The 27,810-nt window shown below is 39.2% G+C and overlaps 2 protein-coding genes and 1 long non-coding RNA gene across 3 annotated transcripts; 2 read left to right on the top strand and 1 right to left on the bottom strand.

The window, feature by feature from the left end:
* Positions 1-393: 393 nt before the first annotated feature.
* Positions 394-26,320, top strand: LOC6493198 (transcription factor mef2A). Its single transcript, XM_001957212.4, has 4 exons — positions 394-1,396; positions 21,326-21,529; positions 24,678-25,015; positions 25,132-26,320. Exons 1-4 carry the CDS (start codon positions 944-946, stop codon positions 26,000-26,002), a joined length of 1,866 nt encoding a protein of 621 aa, XP_001957248.3. The 5' UTR covers positions 394-943; the 3' UTR covers positions 26,003-26,320.
* Positions 1,993-2,645, bottom strand: LOC26514074. Its single transcript, XR_001408865.3, has 3 exons — positions 2,536-2,645; positions 2,111-2,435; positions 1,993-2,048 (listed from the first exon to the last, which is right to left on the bottom strand). It is a non-coding gene; the product is annotated as an uncharacterized LOC26514074 (long non-coding RNA).
* A 104-nt stretch (positions 26,321-26,424) lies between the features above and the next one.
* Positions 26,425-27,775, top strand: LOC6493199 (eukaryotic translation initiation factor 4E1). Its single transcript, XM_001957213.4, has 3 exons — positions 26,425-27,098; positions 27,158-27,345; positions 27,411-27,775. The coding sequence occupies exons 1-3, from the start codon at positions 26,632-26,634 to the stop codon at positions 27,569-27,571; spliced, it is 816 nt and encodes a 271-aa protein (XP_001957249.1). The 5' UTR covers positions 26,425-26,631; the 3' UTR covers positions 27,572-27,775.
* The last annotated feature ends 35 nt before the right edge of the window (positions 27,776-27,810 follow it).

Raw genomic sequence — 27,810 nt, 5'->3', positions numbered from 1 at the left:
AGCAGCAGTATTTAAAGATCAATCGCCAGAAAGTAGATATAAAATTTTAACTACTGGAGAACTATTAAAACATACTATAGGATGGTCTCCTGCTTTATGAAGAGTGTCCTGCCGGGGTATACAGAGCTATAAGTAAATGAATATATAATTTTATCCAAGCCCGGAATGGATACTAGATATTGTTTTTAACCCGATTTTGACACGACTTTCTCTTTACCTAATACCTTCATAAAAGAATTCTCTACACAAAAAGTATAGCCTACTTTCAGTGTGCTTCGGAAGCCATTTTAACAGAAAAGTTATCTGCGCAGAAAAGTTATCTATCTTTCGTGAAGAATTAAGCTATCTGTTAGGTTGTTGTTGCCATCGCTACATTGAGGGACCAGCCATACTTTCGGCGTTAATACCAAAAAGCGACTTGGAGCGGCAGAAGCAGCGGCCAGAGGAGGCCATGCACTACCAAGTAATCATTTACCCCTCATCGTGTTCGGACGTTCAGAGAAAAAGCTGAGCGTTTCTTTACTTTCCGCCCAAACGAATTTTGAGTTGCGCGCGCGCCAATAAATTTTGCAGAAATTGAAATTGAAATTGATTTCCATTAATTTGGATTGGAAAAATTCGAACGAGTGTCAAAAACCGTTTCAATTGTTGAGCGCGAAAGTGTGCTTGTGTGTGAGAGTGTGAGTTGGCGGATGTGAGTGCGTGAAAAAATGCAACAATAAATATTAAACACAAAAAAAAATAAATAATAATAATAAAATAGTTGAAGAGGAAACCATCAACAATGCCAATTTAAACGAGAGCTAAGCGCTTAGACCAAACAAACCCAAAAGGAAATAGGCGCATTTGGCGAAAAAGAAAAATAATAATAAATAGGCATAGCGAATAAATTAAAGAAAAATATTGCAAATTCCTGTTTGTACAAAATACAACAGCAACAAATATGCAGCAAACAGCGGATCTTGAGTTTGATTTCCAGATGCCGTGTCGCTATTTCAAAAGTTCTTTTGCGCGTTCGCTTTCGCTGAACAACAACAATGGGAACGGGAACGGCAACAGCAATTCCTTGACATTGCCCAAGAAACCGCAGACAAACGAGGCCAAACAGCAACAGCAACAACAACAAGATGTACAGAATAAGGAGACACCACTAGAGGGGGGCTGCGAATTGGAGTCTCCCTGCGCGACGCCGCCACCAGCTCTGCCGGCGCGACGTCACACGGCCAACGTACACATACACTTTGGCGCAGCAGTAGCAGCAGCATCTAATCAGCTGCTGCCACATTCTCCACACACCCCACAGCAGCACCACCAGCAGCAGCAACCACCGCAGCAGCAATCTGGCAGGAATCTCAACCTCGTCTGGCCGTTGCAGCAGCCACATCAGCCGCAGCAGGTTGGTACAGTAATTACTGCTTAAGAGAGATTACTTCTTAGGGTAAGAAGACAGTAAAGTTGTTAGGGGACGGCTCTGAAATAATCTTTGTTTCAAGGGAATTCGTAGCTTCTCTAGAATTCTAGTTCTCTATAATTTTTGGTTATTTGTTAAAGATTATTCATGTAAATGTTAAATACAAGTTTGACTATATTTAAAATAAATTAAAAATGGTATTTTAATAAATTGTATATTTAGTTGCGTTTCTTAAAGCCTTTTTTGTCTGAAAATGTTCTATTGGAACTTGATTTGGATTTAAAAACGACATAATTTATTTTAATTCGTCACCAAAACTCTAGCTCCTTGTTGGATGTTGTATTTTGTATTTCTTTAAATTAAAATATTTATCTGAAAGTAAATATCTTGCCTTATAAAAAAATTTTTATTAAAAAAAACAAATAGTAAACATCGTATTTCGCTTTAATTATAATTTTTTTCCATACAATACATACCTAATATCCCATTTATCGAGTAAAACCTATAGCATTTTATGCTTTCATTGGGATGTCGGGGCATGTCTCCATTCCGCCGTCTTCCCCTGGCTCCACCACCCACTTCCCCCACCCCGGTCCCGGCCCCCGGCAACCCATCTTTTAGCACTTTGTTATGTTGCCTTGGCAAAAAAAGGAAAATAAGTTCAGTTTCCTTTTTGGAGCAACTGGATATTTATGTCACCTTGTTGTTTGTCACGTAGCCTTGACAGCCTCCTCTCCTGGAGACACTTCGCCTTTCCTTTGGCGTGTCCGTGTGGCTCTGGTTGTTGTTGCTTTTTTGGGTTTGTTGGCCATGTTATGACAAAGATTTTTTGTTTTTTTTTTTTGTTTTTGCCTTTAAGGTCAACTTGATTTATGTGCGAAAAGTGTTCGAATTGTTGTTGGGACGTGTGGGCCGAGATTGGAGAGCAAAACTTCACTTGGCATTGATAAGGGGACACACATGTAACATTTATGAAGTGTTTTAATGAGTTCAGTGGCGGACATCGAGTGGAATTGAAAGTTGTCTAATGAAATAGAGGGAAAAGTGGGTAGAAACAGTACTAAATATTATTAATTCCATAATTCCTTTTACTACACAATTAAAATTGAAAACTACAGACTTACCTCCTTTCGATTTGAAGGTCTCTGCCATCATCTGCCACCCTTCAGTCCACTTTGACCTTATCGCCACACAATCACAATATTTCCTCAATTCATTCTCAAACAAATATTCCAATAATCACCTATGGATCCGTTGAAAAGCCAACTATAAACATCGAAAGCTAAATTTGTTTCGAATCGCTTGTTTAAAGGAAAATGTTGGCAAGGTCTGCTGGGCCTAAACTGTGTAATTAGCCAAAGAATTATTGTTGGTTTTGTTTGTTGTTTCTGCTCCTTATATGTTTATGAGTTTTTTTTGGGCTAAGACCATTCATTAGGGCGTACTGCGTGCAAAGGTCAGGCCGTGATTGACCTGGGAGGAGGGTATTTTTTCATGAAAAAGGCCCCAAAACTTACATCCGATTTTCGTTTTGGAATGAAACTGCCATGGCAACAGACAGGCAGGCAGGCAGTCAATGGTGGCTAACAATCAACAAGTTTATGGCCTTTTGTCTTGGGCATGCAAAACTGGCAATCGGATATGGCTAAAACCGCCAAACCCTCCTAGCCTCTATCCCCCCACTGGGAAGTCTCATTACGAAATGTCGCCAAGATTTTGCGGCTTTAATAGCCCGGCGATAAAACGTAATGAGAAAAAGTAGCAATAGTAGCAGCAGCTTATTATTTTTATTTTCTTTATTTTTCTTTATGATTGTCACTTGATATTGTTGCCCGTTTGGTTGGCTTGTTGTTGTGGCCTCTTGGCCACACTTGAATGGCTCCACTACGTTGTCGCATAATTTGAATTTTTCTAACTCTGAGGCAGTGGCAGAGTCAGACAGCAGCTGCTATTGCTGCTGCTTTCCCTACCAATGCCAACTTGCAACTTGCGGCTTTTGGTGTAGGAGTTGCATGCGGCGTTGCATAGAGTTCAGTTCCATCCTCCATCGAGGAGGAGAGTTCATTGCATTGGCTTTTCACTTTCAATTGGTCGGATGAAGTGGTGGTGTAGTGGGGGAGTGCTACCAACTAACCGCACTCGAAGTGTTGACAGCTGTCTTACGGTAACTTTTTGGTTTTTTGGTTTTTTGGCCAACAACAATGGCCTGGCGGGCGTGAATAGAAGTCAAATTACGTTGACCTTACCGGCGGAGATATTACCAAATTATACAGACTCATAGAGTGGGTCCATCCAAACATAACTCGATAAACGTTTATAAATTGATTATTTTGAATTAAAATTGAAAAATTGAAAGAAAAACCCCAAGTACAAATTTTACAATAGCCTTGATTTTGGTTACCTCCCACTCTGAAATCTCGTGTCATTTGAGGCGTTTAGTCCAAAAGATAGTCATATTGCTTCAAATGTCTTTATTATGTCGGTTACAAAACCATGACCAAAGTAGGAGTATTATTCAGTTTTTGGTTGGTTAATTGACGTTTAGGGTAATTGAGGGTAATTTCAGACCAGAGTAAGAGGCATATCATACTGTCATACTAAACAACAAGTTGAAGGCAAAATGAGATTTCAAAAAAATCTTTTTTCTTCATAAAAAAAAGTGGTTCTAGTCACATATCCAAATAAGTGATCTGTCCATAAATGTCTTTTTCTTGTCAAGCTCCTCTAGATAGAATATTTTTTTCATAAAGTTCATTGGCTTTGCTTAAACTCCTTAGTTGAATGCAAATATCCACTCGAATGGATTCATTTAAAATTATACCCATATAAATCGTAAGTCTTATCCCATATTCCTCGAGCCAAAGGCGCAAAAAAGAAACACCAAAATTTCGTTCGTATGGCACTCGTTTGGTTGGAAATCCCAGAGGCTGGGATGGGGGCCTCATCATCGCATCATCGCCCCCAGCATCTTCGGATGGCGGAAAGAGTGCTCTCGGCCATTGGGCCACCACAGTTTCATTCCATCTGCCCGTCAATCGTCAACGGAGCACAATGTTGAAGCCAAAAGGGGGTGGCAAGTGGCAGGGGGGCGTTGCAGAAGTGCAGACGCCACTTTGCCCCAGGTTGCATTACGCAAAAGACAAAAAAAAGAGGGAAAATTTTAATTTTTATATATTTTTTTTTGGATGTAAAGTATGATACTCATTGGGAAGTCTTTACTCTTTAATAGAAGAGTTCCAGAGATGCGTATCTGAGTAATTCGTATAGCCTGGTCTACAAACCCACAAATAATAAGTCCACTAATATTTTAAAATATTTAATATTTAAAAAAAAACCATTAAAAATGCAAACCAAATGATAAAACTGCCATAAAGTAGTAAAGATTTCTATTTAAAGCCCCTAGTTTAAAGTTCTAATTCTCTGGTATATAAAAAGTAATAAATTCCAAGACTCTAAACCAATTTTATCCCCTCGAAAGCCAACAAATATAGGCACTTTCAGGTGATTTTTTGTAAAGACTGATATACCCCATTGAGGAAAATAGAGTGCTCTGCTCGGAGCCAAAGGAAGAAAATAAATGTGTCTGTTGATTTTGTGCATTTGGCGCTGGCCACACAACGCATCAGGGAGTTGATTGCCCCACACTCCTCACTGCGGATGCCCCAGGACAGCTCCCACATAAATCCTAAGTGGAAAGACAGAGAAAGAATTTCCCCCGACAAGTGTGATATTTATTTATAGCCCGACCAACTCGTGCGAAAATTTTTCATGGAAAAAAAAAGCCAAAAACAAAAAATTGGTAAGAGAGATCCGAAGTGCAAGATAAATGCAGAAATGGGTTAACTTGGCTTGAATGTTTTATTCATATAGCCAGATATAAGTGCGATGAATGAAATGCAGAAAAGAAGAGACTGAAGAAATCATAACAATTTCTCTTCTTTTTGTTACCAATTTTTTTTCTTTTTCTTACCATTTTTTTGTTTTTGTACGTTTTTGATTGAATAACCGTAACAATTGCAACTGTCAAGACAATTTGAGAAATATTTTAAAAGGAGCTTCGTGTCTGAACCGCATCGCATTGGCATTCCAATTTGGCCTGGACCCAGCTCCCAGCTCTCTTGGCCAAGTATTTCCATTTGGCAAGAGTCAGCAACTATGCGATTGATTGACTAACTGAACGACTGACTGACTGAGTGAGTGACTTGATGACTGGATGACAGAGTGAGCTTGTTCGGGGCATTTTGCATTTTGGCCCGATCGTGAAATCGTCTTTCATCGCATCAGTCTCATTAGGCATTTTCCCAAGCCGGAAACTATTTGGCCATAATATTTGGTCATCTCTCCGCTTTTCCACTCCCTCCTCGTCCAGCGGTCTCTTTTGGGATTGACACATTGATATAGTTTGCAAGTGGACTGGTCAAGACAAACCTTACTTTTCCACTCCTTTTGGTCAACTTTTATTTGCGTTTAGGCAATCATTTAAATGCCTCCACAGAGCCAGAAAAACCAAGCCGCCAAAGTGGGCTAAAGTGGCAGAGTACAAAGCGAAGTGCAATTAGCTTTGGTAATTGAAAAGTTAAGATATGGAGCCCAGGTTCAAGTGCCCACCCAAGTGGCCATAAAAAACGCATTTCTGGGAGATATGGCCCTCTGAGAGTGCTATATCCCTAAGTATAGTCATCCGACTCTTTAACGGAATACCTTAAAAGTTTCAAGGATCGATTCTCTATCAATCTGCATCAAAATCTGGAAGCATCATATTTTTTCAATTTTTTGTTAAATTTTGAGGAGGGTCCCCTTCAAAAATCAAAAAATCGCTTGGAGCCTATATATGGCCCCCAACGAAGGCTATATCTTTGTCAATATTCATCCGATTCTTGCGCGGAGTATCTTAAACGATTCGTACATCGATTCTCCATCAATCTGCATCAAAATCTGGAAGCATAATTTTTTTTAGATTTTTTGTTAAATTTTGTGGAGGGTCCCCTTCAAAAATCAAAAAATCGCTTGGAGCCTCTATATGGCCCCCAGCAAAGGCTATATCTTCGCCAATACTCATCCGATTCTTGCGCGGAGTATCTTAAACGATTCGTAGATCGATTCTCCATAAATCTGCATTAAAATCTGGAAACATCATATTTTTTCAATTTTTTGTTAAATTTTGAGGAGGGTCCCCTTCAAAAATCAAAAAATCGCTTGGAGCCTATATATGGCCCACAGAGAAGGCTATATCTTTGCCAATACTCATCCGATTCTTGCGCGGAGTATCTTAAACGATTCGTGGATCGATTCTCCATCAATCTGCATCAAAATCTGGAAGCATAATTTTTTTTAGATTTTTTGTTAAATTTTGTGGAGGGTCCCCTTCAAAAATCAAAAAATCGTTTGAAGCCTCTATATGGCCCCCAGCGAAGGCTATATCTTCGCCAATACTCATCCGATTCTTGCGCGGAGTATCTTAAACGATTCGTGGATCGATTCTCCATCAATCTGCATCAAAATCTAGAATCATCATATTTTTTCAATTTTTTGTTAAATTTTGAGGAGGGGGTCCCCTTCAAAAATCAAAAAATCGCTTGGAGCCTATATATGGCCCACAGCGAAGACTATATCTTTGCCAATACTCATCCGATTCTTGCGCGGAGTATCTTAAACGATTCGTGGATCGATTCTCCATCAATCTGCATCAAAATGTGGAAGCATAATTTTTTTTAGATTTTTTGTTAAATTTTGTGGAGGGTCCCCTTCAAAAATCAAAAAATCACTTGGAGCCTCTATATGGCCCCCAGCGAAGGCTACATCTTCGCCAATACTCATCCAATTCTTGTAGTAATTAAACGCAGAGTATCTTAAACGATTCGTGGATCGATTCTCCATCAATCTGCATAAATCTGGAAGCATCATATTTTTTAGATTTTTTGTTTTCATGGAAATGGGGGTCCCCTCCAAAATATATGGCCCATAGGGGAGGCTAAATTTTTTCCAATCAATATCTTTTTTATTAAGAGAATACCTTAAACGATTTGTAAATTCTTGTATGAAATTTTTTCATAAATTTCCTTTTGTGTGTTTGTTCTCACGTTTTTGTGTAAACAAAGCCATAAAATAAATATTTTTAAAATTTTTTTGGAAACCAAATTTTACGTGATTGTGTGTTTATAATTTGAAGTTTATATTATAAACTTTCTATCCAAATAATACTTGGAGAAAAACAAATTTAATTAATTTCTAGAAACCCTAAACAGCACAAAGTTCATATATTTTCTAATATTCCATTTAAAATGAATACTATAAAACTAATAACCTAAAACTATAAAACCTAATAAGGACAGTATAAACTGGCTATAAAGAATCTGTTTTTACAGTGGTGGGAAAAAGAGTGTGCAGACTGGTTAATAAATAAAGTGTGTTAGCGTGAATCTGCCAGACCATGACTATATAATAAAAACCCCCATTGAGACAAGTTCTCTCAGTTTTCTCTCGGTCTTTCCCGGTCTTTCTCCCCGCCTGTATGGGTCTGGGGGTATTGGAATGGATGGTGGATTTTGTGCATTTTTAGCGGTGGCTCATACCCGAGTTCATCAAGTGTAAAACAATAACAACGAAAAACGGCCGCAGAAACAACAACAAAACGCTCAGCAGAGCAGCAAATTTCAAAAGGCGGAATTGCGCCGATAACAAAACTACAACAACAGCAGTAACAGTAACAAAAACAATAGCTCACAAAAAACAAAAACTAAAAAAAAATAGCAACAAGGTAAACCAAAATTAAAGTAAAACATCCACGAAAAAAAAAAGAGTCAGGCCCGCAGTGAACGCGTTTCGCTGCGTTTCGAAGCGTTCCCCTTCAGCGACCACCCTCGGCGATCAGCAGCCGCTACAGTAGGACATCGATAAGAGGGAAAACATGACTGACAAGGGCCTAAACTATCTCTAAATCTAAACTTAAATTTCTAGCTTTAAATAATTGCTTTTAAATAATTATTTATTTTAATAAATCTTCTTAGTCTTATATTCACTTTATCAAAGTTTCACTGTCTGACATGACGCAGAGCGTTGCGCATGCGTACCTGTTGAATGTCTCCTCGTCAGTCCCCGCTTTTTTTTTACCTTTCCGCCTCCGTCTCCCGCCTTTTGGAAAAGCCAAAAAGGGGAGTTTTGGCTTCAAAAGCTGGCGGAAATAATAAATTCTAGCCTCGACAACAACAGCCTGTCGCTTCTTCGTTGTTGGAGAATTCAGCATTACATGTTCCAACACACATGTCAAGTCGAAGACGGAATCAAACCAGGAATTCCCTGACGCATCCACACTCTTTCTTTCAGTGCATTTTTCATTTCTTTTTTCGGTGAAACCTTTTTTTTTTCGCTCATATAACTTTTTCTTTATAAAAATGATTATTTTATCAAGATTTTGATTTTTCGGTTAGGGTCTCAAGCGTAACAACTAAATTAACAGCGTTTAGATTAAAGTGTATTTTGAACAAGCTGAGAAAAAAGGGGGGCGAACATCAGAAAAACTCATTTAAAGATGAGAAAAAAAGGGGTCAGTCAGAAAACCGAAATTTTAACTAGCCTTTGGTGGGAAAAATGTTAAAATTTTGTTGAGTGATTCGCTTAAAAAGGGTTGAGTTCTGGGGCTTAATTTTTGGGACAGCGTGTGAAAAATAATCATCTTCCAGGAAGAATCTGAAATCAGTCGAGCAGAAATATTCAAATTTATTTCTGCCTTGGCAGAAAATCCCTTCCCAGTTTTGGGCAAATACTCGAAAACTAATTTCTGGGCTTAAGTTGTTTAGTTCTCCAGCTTTCAGTTAAAGCCGAACGGCCCCAAAAAGTGTGGCTACAACAAATAAGGTCAACAGCGCAGCCCATAAAGGTCATGGGGCAATAATAGGGGGTGGTAATGGGTGGGAGTTGGGTTGGGTTTTCTAGATTTGGTTTGGGTTTCTGTTACTGTTTTTTTTTGTTTTAGTTTTGTGCGGAGGTGGACTATGAAAATGATGCCCCCAGTGACAGAGGAAAACAGATCTCTCGACTCGAGGTTGCAACTTGCAAATTCTTTTGCCACAGAATGCAATAGAGGGAGAAAGGGAGAAAGAAAGCTCAAATAGAGGGAGAGAAGAATAGACATTGAAATAATGATAGCCCCGGGGTGTCGCAGGAGGATGGCGAGACGACGGGGCCCATATCTGTGGATGCTGTGGCTCAAATCAAAATGCAGCCAAAACAATGCAAACGGCAACACAATGGAAATGAAAGGGGGAGTCGCCCCACAATGATGCAGCAGCAGCAGCAACAGCAGCCAGGCTAGGCCATTAATGAAAATGGCCAACAGAGCTACATAGCTGCCACCAAAAGTGCAGATAGAAAAGTGTGCAGAGGCGTAGAAAGAGGGGTTTTAGCCTGGCCTGGCCTGGCCTGGCCGCATTGTTTTCATTTGCTTCGTTTTCGCATGCTTAATTATGGCCATTGACATGCAACACGTTGCACTGCCACACCACACCAGCCTTTGTATCAGCCAAACTCAGTTTGCTCTGCTCTGGTATTCTTGTATCCATGAGATACAGATACTCAAACTAATAAGTAACACAGCACTCTACATGGATGCTGTAAAGAGTGTTTTAGCTTTTCCTACTACTGCTACTGGTACTGCTACTACTCTAGGGCCTATCAAATTAATCATTCCGTATCACATTTCGCCAGCTACATTTATAGCTCTATTTCCCCACTTTGGGCTTGGAATTTATCTTTTTTGGCTGCGACATAAATTACACGCATTTGCGGCCCTCGGGCGGGTGTTTGGGGTGGCGAGAGCTCTTTAAATTTAGTTTTTTGCATCATTCCTATGTACATTTTTCTGGGCTGGCTCATAAATCAGCTGGTGGATGCCACACAGTGTTGCTCGTTTGGTTCACAGTTTGCCATGCACAATATTTTAATTGCCACAGCCTGCTGCCTGGTGCCTGCTGCAGCGGCTACTGTATCTTTTCCTACTGCGACTGAAAAGTATCTCATGAATTGAGTTGCAAATAAACAAATAGAGGTGCATTCATGGCATATCAGAACGCAGAGTTTTTTTTGGCCAACACTCGAAATGTTTTATTTCCTTTTTGCATTTCATTTATAGAATAGAAACTTCTACTCGTTTTTAAAATATTTTAAATAGATTTTTGAAACTTATTTTTCGGAAAGCTAACCTAAAGATTAGTTACTTTTTTTTTTTTAATGTTATAAAATATTAGAAAATTATACTCTCGTCCTACAAGGTTCTCTAGAGTCTCTAATATTTGCAAATACATCCTTATAAAGTATCTAATATAAAATATAAATAACCTACTATTATTAACATCTTCAAAATCACTTTCCTTCCTCTTATTTCTCCTCGAACTATTCATCCATATGGCTCTATTCCTGTTGGCCAAACATTGAAACGCTAATGAGCTGCTGCCTCATTCTGGCCACATTAAAATAAATTGAAAAATATTATAATTAACAAACGAATTCCGGCTCCCAGATCCCCAACTGGCGGTTCACAGCTCCCAGAATATATGTTAAGAGGCAATTAAACGCAATTAGCCAATTAGCATGGGTCATCAGCGACGGCTAGCGACGTCGGCGGCGCCCAAGCCACAAATAAAAAACTGGCCAAGAGTGTTGCTTAGTGGCCCAACTTCCGTTAGAATCAAAAACATATTCCAAATTTTTCGTTGCTATTTCTGTTGCTGTTGTTGTTGTTGCCACAGAGACCGTGCAAATTGCTGTCCCAATTTTTCAAGCATAAAAAAAAAGACGAGGGAATGAAACGGAAATATCGGGTTGGACACAGACAGGGCCATGGAGTTGGCCATAAAAAAAATAAAAGTTAAAAAAAAGCTTTAAAAATATATTTTCGCAAGCTCGGCAAAGGCAGCCAAATGGACAGACACATAAAAAAGAATTATTATGTAATTTTCGCTTAACTCTTTTTTTCTGACTGGCTCTTTTTAGCATAATATTTCTTGGATTTCTTTTGGATATCAGCTTTTTGCAAAAAAAAAAAAAAAAACCTTAGAGGGAGTGCTGGGCGTTTATATAAAGGTGTGTTTTGCAGCTGCTTGGAATGTGTCTTGTAATTACGGAATTATCCTAAGTAGATCTTGAGATGATCTTGAGTTTGATTGGATTATTTTTAACAAGAAATTTAAATAGGATTTTAAAGTTTTTTTCAAAGGAAATAAAATACGAAAAAATACTAGTATTTTGGATAATAAAAAAACATATCTATCTACTAATATCTGTATAATTCCAAGTCATTAAAATTCTATATGGTTCCACTTGGTTTATATTTCTTTTAAACAGCTTTTCTCACCTTTTGTTGAACTCTGATTTACTTTTGTATTCAGTTCGTTGAACTATTTTTTTTCCCAAAAAGAGCCCGCTCTTTGAAGAAACGAATTCTTGTCAAAACAAAAAAAAATCAAAAGTTTGGCAAACCATATAAAAAATAACTTCAGACGTAATGTATCTCATGGCATCGCGTGCTTGATAAATAATGTAAAAATGTTAAAGTTTAATGCGGTATCTTCGAGTACGTGAACAGAAACTTAAAGCTCAAGTTAAAAATTATGCAAAAAAAAACAGAAGAAGAAAAAAAATTGAAAATATAATAAAAGGCAGAGCGAAATATCGTAAAACTAAATCGCAGACACTTGAACCGTGTTGGGGCACTAAAGTGTCTCACCTGCCAGTCTTTCTGAAACCCCACTCCCCCACGCATCACCCATCCACCCGCATTCCAAGTGGCCTTGGAAGCTTGCAACTTGTGGAAAGGAATAACTATAGAGTCTATGGAGTGTGGGGCATAAAGAAATCCTTGACATTAGCCGAGCAAAAAGTGAGAAAGAGAATGAATAAATTGGGTTTATTCTGGCCCATACAGTTTGCCCACTGAACTGGGCCCAATTAAATTGCATTCGAGTTGGGCGAAAGGAACTAAGATGGAGCATATCAGAGTGGAAGCTCGCTCCTGTGGCAGCTCCCTGAGTTATGAGGCAAGCCACAAGCGGCGCATAAATAAAATCATTCTCAGGCCAAGAAATAAACTACGAATCGAAGACAACACCAAAAATCGTGCTGAAATCTTGGCTCGAAAGATCCACCGTTCAGTGGCTCATCATGTATGCAGAAGGTGTTCTTTTGGCCCAAACCGCCTGCCCCCTCTCATCCGCCAAAATAAACCCCTCTTAGCGGTAAAAATTTGCTGCACGAGTGTCGAGCCTATTTGTAGTTATCAGAAAATTAAAAAGAACGTGCCAGCCGAGCCGATTGGCCCACGACGAGTGGCAGGAATCATGGTTAGGGCATGGGGAATCTCGTCAGGCCCATATCGAATATAGAACAACATAAGAGTCAGTCGTGCGAAGGCTCTTAACTGTGTATTTCCCGCACTGAGTGAATTAAATTGATGAGAACACAAAAGCCTGCCCGGGAACCGTATAAATATCCCAGCTAATGGAGCACAAAAATGTTACCGCCTTGCCTCTTAAAAATAAGTCACTTTCAAAGTGAAAATTACTTTGGCCAAATTCTTGAAATACCTGAATTGATTAAAATAGTAATTGGCTTTAATTTTTCCCAAAGTTTAAAGGGAGAACTGGCGTATAAATGATTCTAATTAAAAAGTTAAGAAAAGTTTACTTTCTATGTTACTTATTCTTAAACTTTTTCAGTTTCTCTGGTAAAAGTACCCGTCTTTTTAATAAAAAATAAAATCTTGAAAAAATCCCTGCAACCTTCTCAGCTTATGGCCAATAGTTATGGCTTAACAATTTTCTGACATCAGGCAAGTCGACAGTAGAGGGCCAAAACAACACATCAATAAGGAAGAGAATGCAATTACCTTCTGACTTCTTCCCCTCCTCTGATGGCCCTCTGATGGAGCAGGTAGATTGGTAGAGGCACTCACTCGTTGGCTGGCCTGTTCTTTGGCTCACAAGCCAGCAGTTCTGGCTCGGGCCTGGCCCAAACCATCCGTCAATAGGCAAACACAATTTTCCAGTTCCGCTCTTTGCGCACTTTGCCTGTCGCTTTGCATTTCCGTTCTGCCCCATTCCCTTCCAGCAACTCTGGCCCCTTCTGGCCAGTCTTTATTGGTCATTGAAGGCCAATGGCTTATGGAATAAAATGTTTACAAAAAAAATACAAAAAAAAGCTATATATTAAAAACAAGTCTTCGGCCCACGGCTGGAGCTGAAACTCAACTTGAAGCCTGACCAAAAAAGATACTTGCCTGGAAAAACGTTTTCGCACTCAATCAAGTTGGAAAATTAAATTTCGTGTTCCCAATTTTGGTTCCTAGACTTTTAGAAACCATTTCGAATCTGGCCAGAATCTCAGGCGTGAAGAAACGCCATGTCAGTTGAAAGCCAAAAGTCGAAAGTATCTATCTGAGATACCCACGGGGGCAAGCGAGAATTCTCGATTAATCCAATTGAGTTTTCTGTGGCTATTTTGTATCTTTTTTTTTTTCGTTTTGATGGTTGGCTTCATTAGAACGGAAAGTTGCTCACGGATAGCGAATTAAATCGAATTGCGAAGGGGCGTAATCAATCCATTTGCGTGATTTGCAAGAAACATTCTGAAAGAATGAAAGAAAGAAACCCAAAAAGCAACCCTGGGAGAAACTCTCGAAAGAAACATTTCTCAAGTACTTGCCAGAGGGGGCAAGCAAATCACTTGAGTTTCTGCCAAAGCGAGTGCAAGTTTCGGCCGCAGGTCCTATTCAAATAGTTTATTTTTTTCTCTTAATTCAAAAAATTATGAGAAGAAAAAATAGAAGAAAAAAATAGCAGAAAAAAGCAACCTCAAGAGCCACAATAACTGTCGAAGAAACTATAACAAAAGCTGCCAGAAATTGAATTAAAAATTGATTGACAAAAAATGTTTGCAGAAGAAATTAATGAAGAGCGGAAAATAAATGCAAAGTAAAAGGCTTAAAGAAAGGCTTAAACAAGCTCTCATTAAATAACTAGGTTAGGTAATACCCTTAAAATAAATTACACAAAATATGTAATAAAACTTAACAAAAAAAGAAACAATTTTGTCTTTAATTGCTGCAATAATTTTGGCTTAAAGACACAGGTAATAACTTTAGCTGGACTATCTCTTTAAGCCAAGTCAGTTGGCATTGGCTGGGGTTGGTGGAAAGACAAATAGCCAGGGGCTGGGTGGCTGGAGAGAGGTAAATATAGACTGATTGTCGGGAAAAAGTTGCGGACCAACTTGCGGGAATTACATGAAAGCATTTAGTGAGTCTGCGGGCACAAAACTAACAGGCCAAGAACAGAAAAAACTTGGCTTTAATCATACTTGGAGTGACAGTTTTGACAGCCAGATGTGACAGCAGGATCAACTCTCTGGTTTCTATTAAACTTGATTAGAAATCAATCTAAACAGTGTGATGTATATACTTATCCGAATAATAGCTATTAAATCTCTATTATGGTTTTTCAATTATTTTCCATTTCACAAACTTGGTCCATAAATTGTGGATGCCAAACAATTGGTATAGATTGTGCGTGAAAAGCCTGGCCAACAATCGAGGGCGTGACCGCCAAACGCCCATTTACAAAACCGGGTGGATGATACACAAAATAAGGAAAAAGGTGTGGGTGGGTCGGTCGGTTCTGCCAGCAAAATCACAATGAGGAAGCGTAACAAAGGGACGACTAAAAGGGCTGCGTTCGAGCCCCATTAGGGGGCCATTTAAAACACATTTAACCGTCGTACTCCCTCCCTCCGCCAATTGGTCCACTGGCAAATGGTTAAACCAAATCAGCTTACACAACAAATAAACAAAAGCCAAGTCTGTCGGTCGTCGACTGTCGCTGATTGTTGGTTGTGGTTCACTGTCAATGCAATTGCCGGGAATAGTTGAAATACTTTTACAAGCGGGAAGCGACTACACCTTCGGCACTGAAAACAAATATTTATGGGTATTAGGGCTTTTATTAGTTCCTGAAAAAATGGAAATCAAATTAAGTTGCTTATTTGTAGAGTAGAAAAATTAAAAAATAAATATTTCGATACTTCCGAAGTTCTTAAACATGAAATAAAATATCTAATACTTTTAAAAGTTAAAAAAAAAAGAGTTTTTGAAAAATAAACGATTAATTTTTTATATCAAAATTGTGTTTTTCGGTATAATATTAAATTATTAGCGATTAGTAAAGATTTATAAACCTTAAATGTGTTGAAAAATATTAAAATAGCCCCCTATAAGTAAAATTCCAGTGACAAAAGCACTTGCAATGCGCAAAATATCTAAATGTGGTGTTCATTTGTGTAATATTTCTGTTTTTACTATTTTAACGATTAATAAATGTAAAAACAAGTACAAAAAACTGTCTCTAATGTTTATATTTGTAATATTTTGTATAATTTTATAGTGTAACTCGGGGAACTCCTCACTTGGGGTACTGACACTGACACATTGCGGGTAATCAGTCAAGCAAACTTGGGCCTAATGAAGGTCAAACCCGTTGACAGATATTCACGTCGTCGTTGTCTCCTCCATCTCCGGTAGTCCAATCATTGGCAACTTCTTTTTTGAGCTGGCTGTTTTGATCGAAAATAGTTCCAGATGAGGGCACACAGAAATAAAAAAAAAATACGTCACGCAACATTCAAATGCGCAAGTGCAGGCGAGGAAGTGGGTTTAAGTGTTGTTTTGAAATTAACCCAATTTCCGTGCAAATGACAAAATGAAAATTAAAACTGAAAAGACAGAAACTTTGACTGTCGGACAGAAATTCCTTGGCAAAATCCATCGTAATAATAATAAACAGCAATCAGCGAATCTCTTGGATTGCTTTGGCAGTCAAGAGTCCATTCCGAAAGCCACAAAACAATTCAAGTCAGTCATTGTTTTGGTATACAAACTCTTTTTCTGCCTTTGGATTTTGTCATGTGAGAAAGTCGTGCCAAATGCAGATATTTAAACATTATCGCTGATGATGACAATGATTGTGGTGATGTTTGGAGCGAAATCCTAAGCATACTGGCTGGCTGGCAGTATGCAGCAGCCGCAAATCTATGCAATTTGTGGAACGCCTCCCTTATCCACCCACTCTTATTACAGCTTCATCTCATTATAATGGCATAACATTTTCAAGCTCATTTTTCTTTTCATTTCCCTTAGTCTGACGCTTTCGGCTTAATGCTAGTTTTGCCTTGAAAATTATACAAAAAGCACAAAGGGGGAAGTTGCATTTAGAGTCAAAAGTGTGCCAACCATGGCTAAAGCGAAAATAATGCAAAATCCCAAGCCCTTAATCGAATTAGACGGGGTGGGACTCGGGCTTTGGCAGATGAATAACATTATTTGGCTGGAAATTAGTTTTGGTTTCGCAATTTCGGGTGATTTTTATTTTTCTTTTATCTGGTTTTTGGTGGGAGGTAGAAAGTCCTTGTCTCTCAAGTTTGTACGGATTTTTTTAAAGAAAAACTTTCTTTCTCGCGAACTTTTAGTTCCGATAAGGTCTGTTTAAAATAAATTACATTACAAATGTGCTTTTGATGCACAAAAAATTAGGTTTCAAAATTAAAATAGTGCTTGTTTTGTATAATAGATTTATTTTTAGGACTAAATCATACAATTTCTACAATAAAACAAGAAAGGAAAGCTAACTTCGGGCGGAGCCGAAGTTTATATACCCTTGCAGTTCAGTCGCAGTCCGATAGGTGGCGCCACGCATCTATATTATTAGATATACAGCGGATCGTATATAGTCGGCCGATCCTTATGAAATTTGGCATATCGAATTATTTTGACCAAAGAAGCATACATTGAAAATCCCATCCTTCTAACTTGAAAAACAACGAAGTTATGCCATTTCCGATCAATCAGTTATATGGCAGCTATAGGATATAGTCGACCGATCTTTATGAAATTTGGCAGATCGTATAAGTTGGACCAAATAAGAATCCATAGAAAGTCCCAACCTTCTAACTTGAAAAACAACGAAGTTATGCCATTTCCGATCAATCAGTTATATGGCAGCTATAGGATATAGTCGACCGATCCCGGCCGTTCCGACTTATGTACTACCTGCAAAGGAAAGAAGGGTGTGTGCAAAGTTTCAACTCGATAGCTTTAAAACTGAGAGACTAGTTTGCGTAGAAACAGACAGACAGACGGACAGACAGACAGACGGACAGACGGACAGACGGACAGACGGACAGACGGACAGACGGACAGACGGACATGCTTATATCGACTCAGGAGGTGATTCTGATCAAGAATATATATACTTTATAGGGTCGGAGATGTCTCCTTCACTGCGTTGCACACTTTTGACCAAAATTATAATACCCTCTGCAAGGGTATAAATATACAGCTGTTATTGGACAATTTACCACTTTTAAGCCTAGAATAGCTAGGTTTCTTAACTTGGTTTCTTTCAGTAAAAGGGGTTTCCAATTGTTAAAAAATATTGAGAACTTTAAAGCTTTACCAAAAAACCTTGAATGGTACTAAAGAACTGGAACTAAAGTATTTTACTTTATGACTCTTTAATTGTTTGACTACCCCCTGTTACAAAATTTACAAACAAGAATCTAAACTTTTTAGAAGCTAAAATCAATTAAAAATGTTTAAAAATAGTTAGTATTTCCCAAAATATTCTAGATATTTTTTATATGGTTAAAACCTCTTATATGGTTCAAGCTTTGTTCTGTGCATTCTTCCCAATTCTTCCTGTCTAAGTTTCTGCAATTCTAACCCTTCAATTTGGCATTTCCTGTTGCAATATTTAACACAAAAAATAAATACCAACTTTATTGTTAACAGAAATCAGTTTAGTCTGAAATGCTGTCGATCGTGAAGCCAACTAGCCCGCCAACTAAATAAAATGGAGTCTAATCTCTGCGAGATTGCGGCGGGGAGTTTGGCAGCCAAGCATGACCTGGTATTTGACCCTTTTTCCCCATTTGCCACACCCACATGTGCATCGCTCCACTCCGCCCCCTGTTCAGCCCCCTCTGTATAATCAACTTGCATCAGTTCTAGCCCGAAACAATTTAAATAACAACGACAGCGCCGATTGTCGAGAGTTGGTAATGGAAGCGAGCCAAGTCTCATTGTGGGGCCTGGGAATTGGCCATCCCCGTCTCTTTTTTTCCGCATCTTGCTGTCTCTGTCGCTGCATACATGTATGGAAACCCTTTTAGTGCACTTGTTGCACGGCTCCCCACCTCCTCCTCCCCCCTTTTTTTGTTGTTATTCTCCGCCCCTGTATCACATCTCCAATTGGAGATTACTGGAGCATGGAATTGTTTGTTGTTGCTGACGCTGATTTGAAATGCAGATTTCTTCTTCTCGTTTCTGCGGCACTTTTATTTCATTACATATAAATAGCACATTGATGAGCTCGGGCGCAAAGGGAGATCCTCATCCTCCTTACCCCATGCTGGTGTACAGTGTGTCTCAAAAAGTCAGTGGTTTTCAGAGAGAAATATTATGTTAACTAAAAGAATATGCTCTTAACCTCTTAAAATTGACTTGCCAGGGCTTATAGTTTTTTTTTAATAGTTTTTGAACTATATATTTTATATATTTTAATAATAATATTGTATAAAAAGGTCTATATTTAAAACAATACTTTTTAAGCAGTTATTTCTAGGAGATTTAAAAAAAGAAACCACAAGCATGCCATTCCAACTATTAGAGTCCAGAGTCTTTTTTCCATGTAAATACATCTTAAATGTTTTTGATTTGTTTATAAATAATTTTAAAATCCCAACACAATAAAATATAGTTTTTAATTGCTCTCCTACTCTTATGAACCCAACTGTTAAAATACCAATCTAACTTGGATATGTTTTCTTGCTTTACATCCTGCCTACAAGACAATACGTATACCAGTATGTCTGTAATCTAAATATGTGGCATTCTTTAACTGGAACTTGCAGTTGGCAATGGCAATTGACATTTTGTTTGTTGCCAACGAAGAAAACTTTTTACATGCTCTCAAGTCTCAGATGGAATGGGGTCGAACCCCGACTCTTACTGCCTGCATTTCAGTCATCAGCCATCCCATTCTCCGGGGGTTCGACAATCCCATTCTCACCTGGCTGGCAGGCGGGCTGACTGGCTGGTCTGTGAATTGTAACGCGCATTTTAATTAGATTGTTTGGGCTTAGAACCACCGGGTTCTAGCCAGCCAGCCACTCATGCAAATTGGCTGGAGTTGGTTGAGAACGTGGGATATATTACTTCACAAGAATCCAATTATGTCGGGAAGGGTCTGAGGTCTGGGGTCTGGGGTCTGGTGCCTGAAAGGTAAAGTTGAGAAATTAAATGTTCTTACCTTTACGTAATGAAACTCCCGTTGAGATTGCTATGGATATGAGCCGGTTGATAATTTTAATTAAAACTTAATAAAAGTACATTAATTGATAAGCAATTCTCCAGTCTGCCGGTGGAAATTTGTATATAATTCTGGGAAGGTTCTCATATGGAAATTATGTCGGAAGGCAGCTTTATGAGTAATTTATTCTGCTCTAAAAACTTGTATATTCGGGTTAACTAGCTTTATTAAATTAAATTAAAAGTAATATAATATATATCCTCAAATTACATGGCTCATATCCGTTATGATCAATTAGCTGTAATTATATTTATTATATTTTATGTAAAGAGTTATTACCAAAGGCTGAGCTTGAAGCCATTTTTATTTCCTATTTTGGCCTTTGGGGCAGAAAAACCTTTTCATCTACCGGCAATCTCCCACCTCCCAATACTCTGCACCTTAAAACTAAAAACTTGCTTAGGCAGTCTGTCCATAATCAATAAATCAAATCCAAAAAAAAAAAGGAAAATGCATTAATTAACAAGCGTAAAATTGCACCAAATTGAGTTTTTGGAGTGACCGCAGCTTTGGTTTTCCAAGCCAGCCTGTTTCGTGGGCGTGGCAATTTGGAAAACCGCAAATGATAATTTAAATTGTAGAAACAGCACACAAAAAACAAACATTTGCAATCAAATTCGATGAAAATTCATTATTTTTTTCGACAGTCTCCGAAGTAATTTGTCTTTTTGGGCAACTGGGGCGGGAGTGTGGGCGTTGAAAAGTGGTATTACATAATATCTTGGTCAAAATAATTGAGGTCAAATTTTAAATCATTTTTTTGTTACTTGAAGAGTAATTGTTTTTGATGGGTTTTAGGTTTTTTTTATTGGTTTACTACAAATGTGTTAGTTTTCATTTTATATTTTACATACTTTTCAGAGAATAAGCCATTACCCATTTATTTTTTCAAGTTGTGGGTCAAAGTCTTTTAAAAAATGATGTTAAAAATGGAAAAAGTAAACCGTGAACATAATAAATGGAAAAAATAAAAAGATAGTTATATGAAAACATGGCTGGCCAAAGACAAACTGGTTCTGCTTGACCAGAGTCTCATAATTTAATAAATGTGGAAAATGTTAAGTATACCAGAAATTTAATGCCAGTCCAGTATAAAGTAAAGTTAAAAAAATAAATACAAATTAAATAAAGCTGAGAGAGAGAGAAGGAGGGAGAGGCGTGATTGAGGAGGGGCATTGTATAAATAATTTTCTCTAATTAATTGTACAACCTGGTCGGACTCGGAGTGGCGGAGCCTTTCCGCTTTTGGTGGCTTTTGTGTGATTTCGCATGAAAGGCAAAAGGCGAATGAAAATGTTTGTGGCAGCAACACCATTCCAGCCATCGCAGACATCTTGGCCATCCCCAGCCGACTGGGTGGTTGGCCAACACTTTGACAACATTTTTCGAATTGCAATTTTGTCGTTTTTGTTCAGCTAATTTAACGCGCATTTTATTTATTTTTTTTAAGCATTTCTTTTTTTTATATTCCATATATGTATTTATTTATTTGTGACAACATTTGCAGGATTCCAACAACATCATGGCCGCACCCAGCCAAAGCCACAGCCACAGCCACCACATCTATGACTTGCCACAGCAATTGCAGCAGCAACAACATCTACAATTGCAACAACAACAACAGCAACAGCATCAACATCAGCAGCAACTAAATGTCGAGGCTGTCATATTGCAGAATCAGGTGGATACATTGCATTGGCAATTGAAACAGGTGAGTGAGATAAAGCCGGCGAAAGGCAAAGCCGTGAAGTCCACAAAACAAAAGACTTAAGACACAAACGTGTCGCGGTGACTCGGGGATTTGTGTTCTCAGCAGGAGGAGGTAACTATGTTAAGTGCCTTGAAGTCTTGAAGACAATCTACTTTGACTACTGTACTGTACTATGTGCCCTGCTTGGATCAACCTGTTTTCCTGTCTCTCAACCATTTTTTATTTAAATAGTTCTCACGCTTAATTTACTGAAATCGGAATGGAAATGGAAATGGAAATATACGAGATCTGGTGGCGAATGATTCTTGTTAGACAGAGTTCTTATACATAGAGAAAAATTATAGTAATAATATAAAATAATATTTGTTAAAGGGGATTTGAAGGTTTAAAACGGAAATAGGTTAGTTTTTTTGTACAATTCTAGAAGAAAAATTAAAATTCTTCTTGTTCAAGCTACGATTCAAATTCTAAATAATTATCAAATTTTCGCTCTGTGTATGTCATTTCCTTTCCCCATAGTTCCTCCTCTTGGGCCCTGAATATGTTGCCCCATCGTAGCAATTAGGCGGCAGCATTCTTCTTCGGGCTCTTAATTATAGACTCGGAGTGTGGTCGGATGTGTCTCGGCTCTTTTAGATTGCTTTGTTCTGGTCCGTGGCTCTGGTCATCGTGGGGCCTGTCTCTCACATTGTCTTTCAGCCATTTCCTTCGGCAACAGCTGCATTAATTTTATACTTCCTACCACACAAAAGGTCTCCTAATGGAGTTTGCCTCCAAGTTGGGCGTAAAAGTGAGAAGCGCTCCGCAATTGAATCAAACAATTCTGATTGGCATCTATATGGTGTGTAATAATCAGTTGGGGCATCAATGAAATGACTTGGGCATTGGGGAAAAATTCTTTAAGAGGAATTCTCAGGTGCCTACATGCGGCGATTGAGTTGATTTCGAAGAGCCAATGCAATCTTTTACAAACTATAGGAAACGAATCTGATTTTGGGTAGAGTGCTTGGGAAAAGGGATCTAGAAGTAATATTTAATTATTATATTTCAGGTGATTAGGGAGCGAATAGGGGGATATATTTTATTTTTTAAAAATCTAAGTACTACTCTTTCTCCTCTGTTTTTTTAAAAACTAAACTAATTTCATCTTAAATTCCATGGAAGTGTTTAAAGTGGCATTTAGTACACATCTTCAACTAAATCCAACCTAGTTTTTCCTGAGAATTTTCTCCCCTCCCCAATTTCAATGGACAATGAGCTGTCCGTGCCCCCAATCCAACGCAACCTCGAAGATGACCTTCAGCGTTCACGCTTCAACTGACAGATCTCTCTCCCCTGAACACTTTCAATTCCAAACCGATTCTATGCAACGCATAATCACCCAACGGATGCTCAGATACTGAGATGCCGAGATACTCAGATAGTCGGGCGCAGAAAGAGCGAAAATATTTACGCTTTCATTTCGATTTAATGCGCTTTAAATGAGCCCCAATGAAGTTGACTTGGAAAGCCAAGAGCTGTAGAGCAAAATATGTGTGTGTAGTCTCGGAGTCTCGAAGTCTCCGTCTTGGAGTCTTGGAAAATTGCAAAAGAAAACAAAGCCAGCACAGAAACAAAAACAAATACAAAAATAATAAGAAAAGATAAATATTTGCTGCAGTTTCGTCCGTTTCTTGATTCGCCAAGATATGTGGAAAAAAAAAAAGAAAATAAAACTTTAACTGGGTTAGAAGGCAGGAAAACCGTTCGAAAAAAGTCCGTCTATAGTTTCAGTTTATAATGAAAAGAAAAAGTATATTATGGCGTGGGCGTGGGTGGACCAACCAACCAACCAACTGACTGACTGACTGATTGATTGATTGATAGAGTGAGTGAGTGAGTTTCGGGCGTAGACCGAGACAGACTCAAAATCGATGGGTGGAATTATAATTTATGCAGCGAAAGGAAGCCAGTCGGGAGGAGATTCCAACCAGATTCATCCACAAACCGGATCAATCCAGGAAGTGCGTTGAATGGGAAGCTGCAGCAGCTGTGCTGGCTGGGAAGCAACAAGAAAAAAAAGAGAAGCCAAGCGTAAATGAATCCTCTGCTAAATTCCACTCATCTGAGCTCCAATTGCTCGAAGATGCATTAATGAAATTAAACAAACCATAACAAAATCGAAATCAAATAGCCAAAACACAAAAAAACAGCACAACAAGAGCAGCAACAGAAGCGGCAAACAATTTCCACATCGTTTTCAAATAAATCTCAGGCATACACGATACCTACTCGTAATCCCCCGAAAATAAAGTGGCTAACACGCAGTAGGAAAACGCCGAAAACGGAAAACGTCCAATGAAAAATTAGCAACAATTTCCAAACATTGCAACTTGCAACTGCAACGGCAACTGCAACTGCAATAGACAAAAACAAAAAAACAAAAAAGCAAGAAAATGCAGCGTTAACTTACATAATCATCCAGACATACAGACAGACAAACACCAGCAACTATTTTGGCATCGTGTGAAGCCTTCTTTTGGCCAATTTTCAAATGGCTTTGGTGGGTGGGCGTGTGCCAGGTGATGGCTATCTTAACGCCTTTTTGAGGTCTCTGCCAATTTGGCAAGCGCCGTTCATTCGAATGGCATTTGATAATTAGGCAATTTGGCCAAGAAGAATTAAAGTTAACCAAAAAAAAGCGACAAGCCACCAAATAGCTAGTGGCCCACAGACCCAAAGCACAAAAGCCGGGAGAGAAATGGCCAGAGAAAGAGGCTAGATAACAAATCAAGTGAAAGTTTTTATAGGCTGATGATGCAGATGATGCCGAGACGGCTGCTCCATAAATGTTTGCTGCCAAGCAGCCAAGCAAAATCATATACAATTAACATAAATAATAAATTAAAGTCATCGGTTCAAATGCATCGCCAATGAGGTGTCAAGGCAATGACCTGGCACATTGGGTTAAAGCCAAGAAAGTGGCTAAATGGTCAATAGTTTGGAAAGAAAAAAGGTTAGGATCCTGGGGGGACGTGATTAAGTTTTTTTTATAAAAATATTCATTATTGATTTTTAATAGAAAAGGCATCTTAAAAGAGTCATTTAATATTTAAATATTTTTTGTAGAGCCTCTTATTAGTAATGTCTTCCATATCCCTAATTTCAGACGGAAACCAATTGTGAGATGTACCGGGCAGTAATGGAGGAAGTGGCTCGATTCTTCGAACGCTACCAGCAGCTCCAGCAACTCCAGGCCACCCACCGGAATGGCGAGCAAATCTCCCGCTCCAAGAGCCTCCACCATGTCCACGGCGTGGGAAACACCTCGCTGCAGAGTGATGGTCGAGATGATGATGCCGCGAGTGCCGGATCCGCCTCGTATCTTCGAGCCCGGAGCAGTACTAACTTGATGTTGAATAAATCAATGCATGCCATGAACGAAGAGCATAATTATGAGACTATTGCGCCGGCTGGGAGTTATAATGCATTTAAGGATTTTACATGGTGAGAAAGAGGATGATACTTAAATTGCTGTATAAGAAATTATTCCTAAAACTATCTACTTTATTATAAACTCTGATATAGTAACTTAACTTAATTTAATCTTGTATATTTTTCAGGCGCCGCTCACCGAAGAAATCCGGAGGCACTGGAGGTTGCAAGGCGCGACTTTCCACCCCCGAGGCTGCCGAGGAGAAGCTCAACCAGGAGGCCTTCCGACTTGCCCGCACCATTCGGAATCTGCTCCACACCTCGCAACAGCAGCCGGATCTCACCCAGCCCCGGCACTCCATTGCATCGCTGCCGGGAGGCAACCACCGACTGTGCAAGGGCAAGACCAGTTCGGTGATGACACTGTGCACCCCACCGCTGCACAACTCCACCAGCATCATGAACGGCACCATGGAGGCTTCCTCGCCAGTCGCCAAATCGAATGCAGAGCTCATCTTTCTGCGAGCCAACAATATGCGGGACTCGAGGCTCTCGCTGCGCAGCTCCACCGACAGTTCCGTGCATTCCACCATCTCCTCGACAGCGTCCTCCTCCTCCAAGGTGGAAACCGACGAGGAAACCCAGAGCAGCAGCAACAGCAGCGGCAACAGCAACAGCAACACCACAACCACCGCCAACAATATAGCCATTAGCAGCAACAAACCCACCAGCAACAGCAAGCAGAGCGGCTCCAGCACGGAAGACGAAAGTGGATTCAGTTCGATTAGTTCCTTTCACGACGTGGGCCTGCCCCTGAGCTCCACCCTGATGAACGGCAGTCAGCGGCGTCTCTCCATGTCGCCGGACAGTCGCAACTCGACGCTAAAATCGGCCCTGAACGGAGTGGGGCTGCCCACCCTCCAATCCCAGACCCAGATTCAGGTCCAGGCACAGATTTCGCCCAGCCAGTCGCCCTCGAAGACGTATCGGAATGCGAATCGCTACCAGCGCTTCTCCACCTTATCCAATGAAGACGCAGCCGCCGTATTGTGGGTCTAGAGATTAGAGATTTCTTTAAAAAATATATAGGAACTGTTTTGAGAAAATAATTGCTCAATTTTTGGAATTGAAATTTAAGTTTTGAAACAGACCGGCCCCCCTGCCTTTATTTTAGTTTCTTGTAAGCAGCCCCCCAAATAGCATTTTAGTTTTGTTTTTTTCTCTAGTGCCTCCGCTTAGAATTTAGTTAACAACACTTTTTTAATTTGTATGTTATCGTTTAATTTTTTTAAGTACCAATCAAGCATTTAACAATATGTACATTTAATGGCCTTAAGTTTACCAGTATTTATGAATAAAAATTAATTTATGATGATATGACTACTATGACTATTATTTTTTGTAATTTTTTAGGAACAAGTCTATCAGTTCTAGTACCTGGAAAACCCAGATCTAGTAACCTGTTAGTTTAACATCATTCTTTGGATACATCATTGTTCAATTTCCTCCCTTCATTTCGATACGTTTCGTTTTTTAGGTCTTAGAAAAATGTGCTAAAGTATTTTTGGTATTCTGTAAGCAATTCCCACTCGGATCGCCACTAAATTCGTTGAGACCGCACCAAGCCGTTGTTGAGGTCGAGTTACAAATTGTAGTTATCCGTTTAATCCTAAAGCCATATCGCAATCATGGCCACTGCCCAGGTGCAGAATTTCGAGTCGGCCGTATTCGAGCCAAAGATGTTGGTGGAGGGTCAACCGAAGGAGTTTGTACCAGAGATCCATCCGGAACAGCAGCAACAGCAACAGCAGCAGAACCCTCAACCCCAACAGAACTGCCATAATGAGGTTTCACAGATGGTACCGGAACAGAATATTGAGAGTGAACAGGAACAAGAACAGTATGATGATCAGGAGGAGTATGATGATAATCTTGATGAAATTGTCTACGAAGTGATCGAGTACAAACATCCCCTGGAAGACATGTGGACATTATGGTATTTGGAGAACGATCGCACCAAGCATTGGAAGGATATGTTGAACGAGATCACCCAGATCGACAGTGTAGAGACCTTCTGGAGTTTGTATTACACCATTAAGACTCCATCAGAGCTAAAGATTGGATGCGACTACTCCGTGTTCAAGAAGGGTATCAAGTAGGTTTTACATTCTTAACTTACTATTAGATATAAATATTAAATATTTTTATTTAAAGACCCATGTGGGAGGACGAGGCCAACATTAAAGGAGGTCGCTGGTTAGTCACGGTCGGCAAAAGTGCCAAACTGGAACTAGATCGGATTTGGCTGGACATTATCCTCATGATGGTGGGTCAGACCTTTGATTACTCCAGCGAGATCTGTGGAGCTGTAATTAATATTCGTGCCAAAAGTAACAAGATGTGTAGGTGTTATCTCTAGCTCCCTTTAAAGTCTATCATTTAAACTTATTATAAACTAATTTTTCAGCCGTTTGGACTGCTAACGGAACCAACGAAATGGCCATACTCGAGATTGGCCAAAAGTTGAAGATGCTATTGCATCTACAGTCGCACAACCTGCAATACCAGCTGCACTCAGATGCAATGTGCAAGATCAATTCGGGCGTCAAATCGGTTTACACTCTCTAAAATCCAAATCGGAATACAGAGAGTGTACAATAAGGTCCTCTACGTTATTTTTTAGAATTTTTATTTTTTTATACACCAGATTCGTATGTGTGGAAGATGACATTGGCTTCGAATGTATTTTATGGAAACTAAATTGAAAATGCTGGCCAAAATTGTTTGAGAATCAAAATTAAACGACGAAATTTCAGTGACCAAAAAATAGTATCTGTTGTGTCTTTTTGTGTGGCATCTTTTGGGAT

Source organism: Drosophila ananassae, chromosome 2R (assembly GCF_017639315.1).
Source record: "Drosophila ananassae strain 14024-0371.13 chromosome 2R, ASM1763931v2, whole genome shotgun sequence".
NCBI classification, from domain to species: Eukaryota; Metazoa; Arthropoda; class Insecta; order Diptera; family Drosophilidae; genus Drosophila; species Drosophila ananassae.
This window is presented reverse-complemented; position numbering and strand designations above follow the sequence as displayed.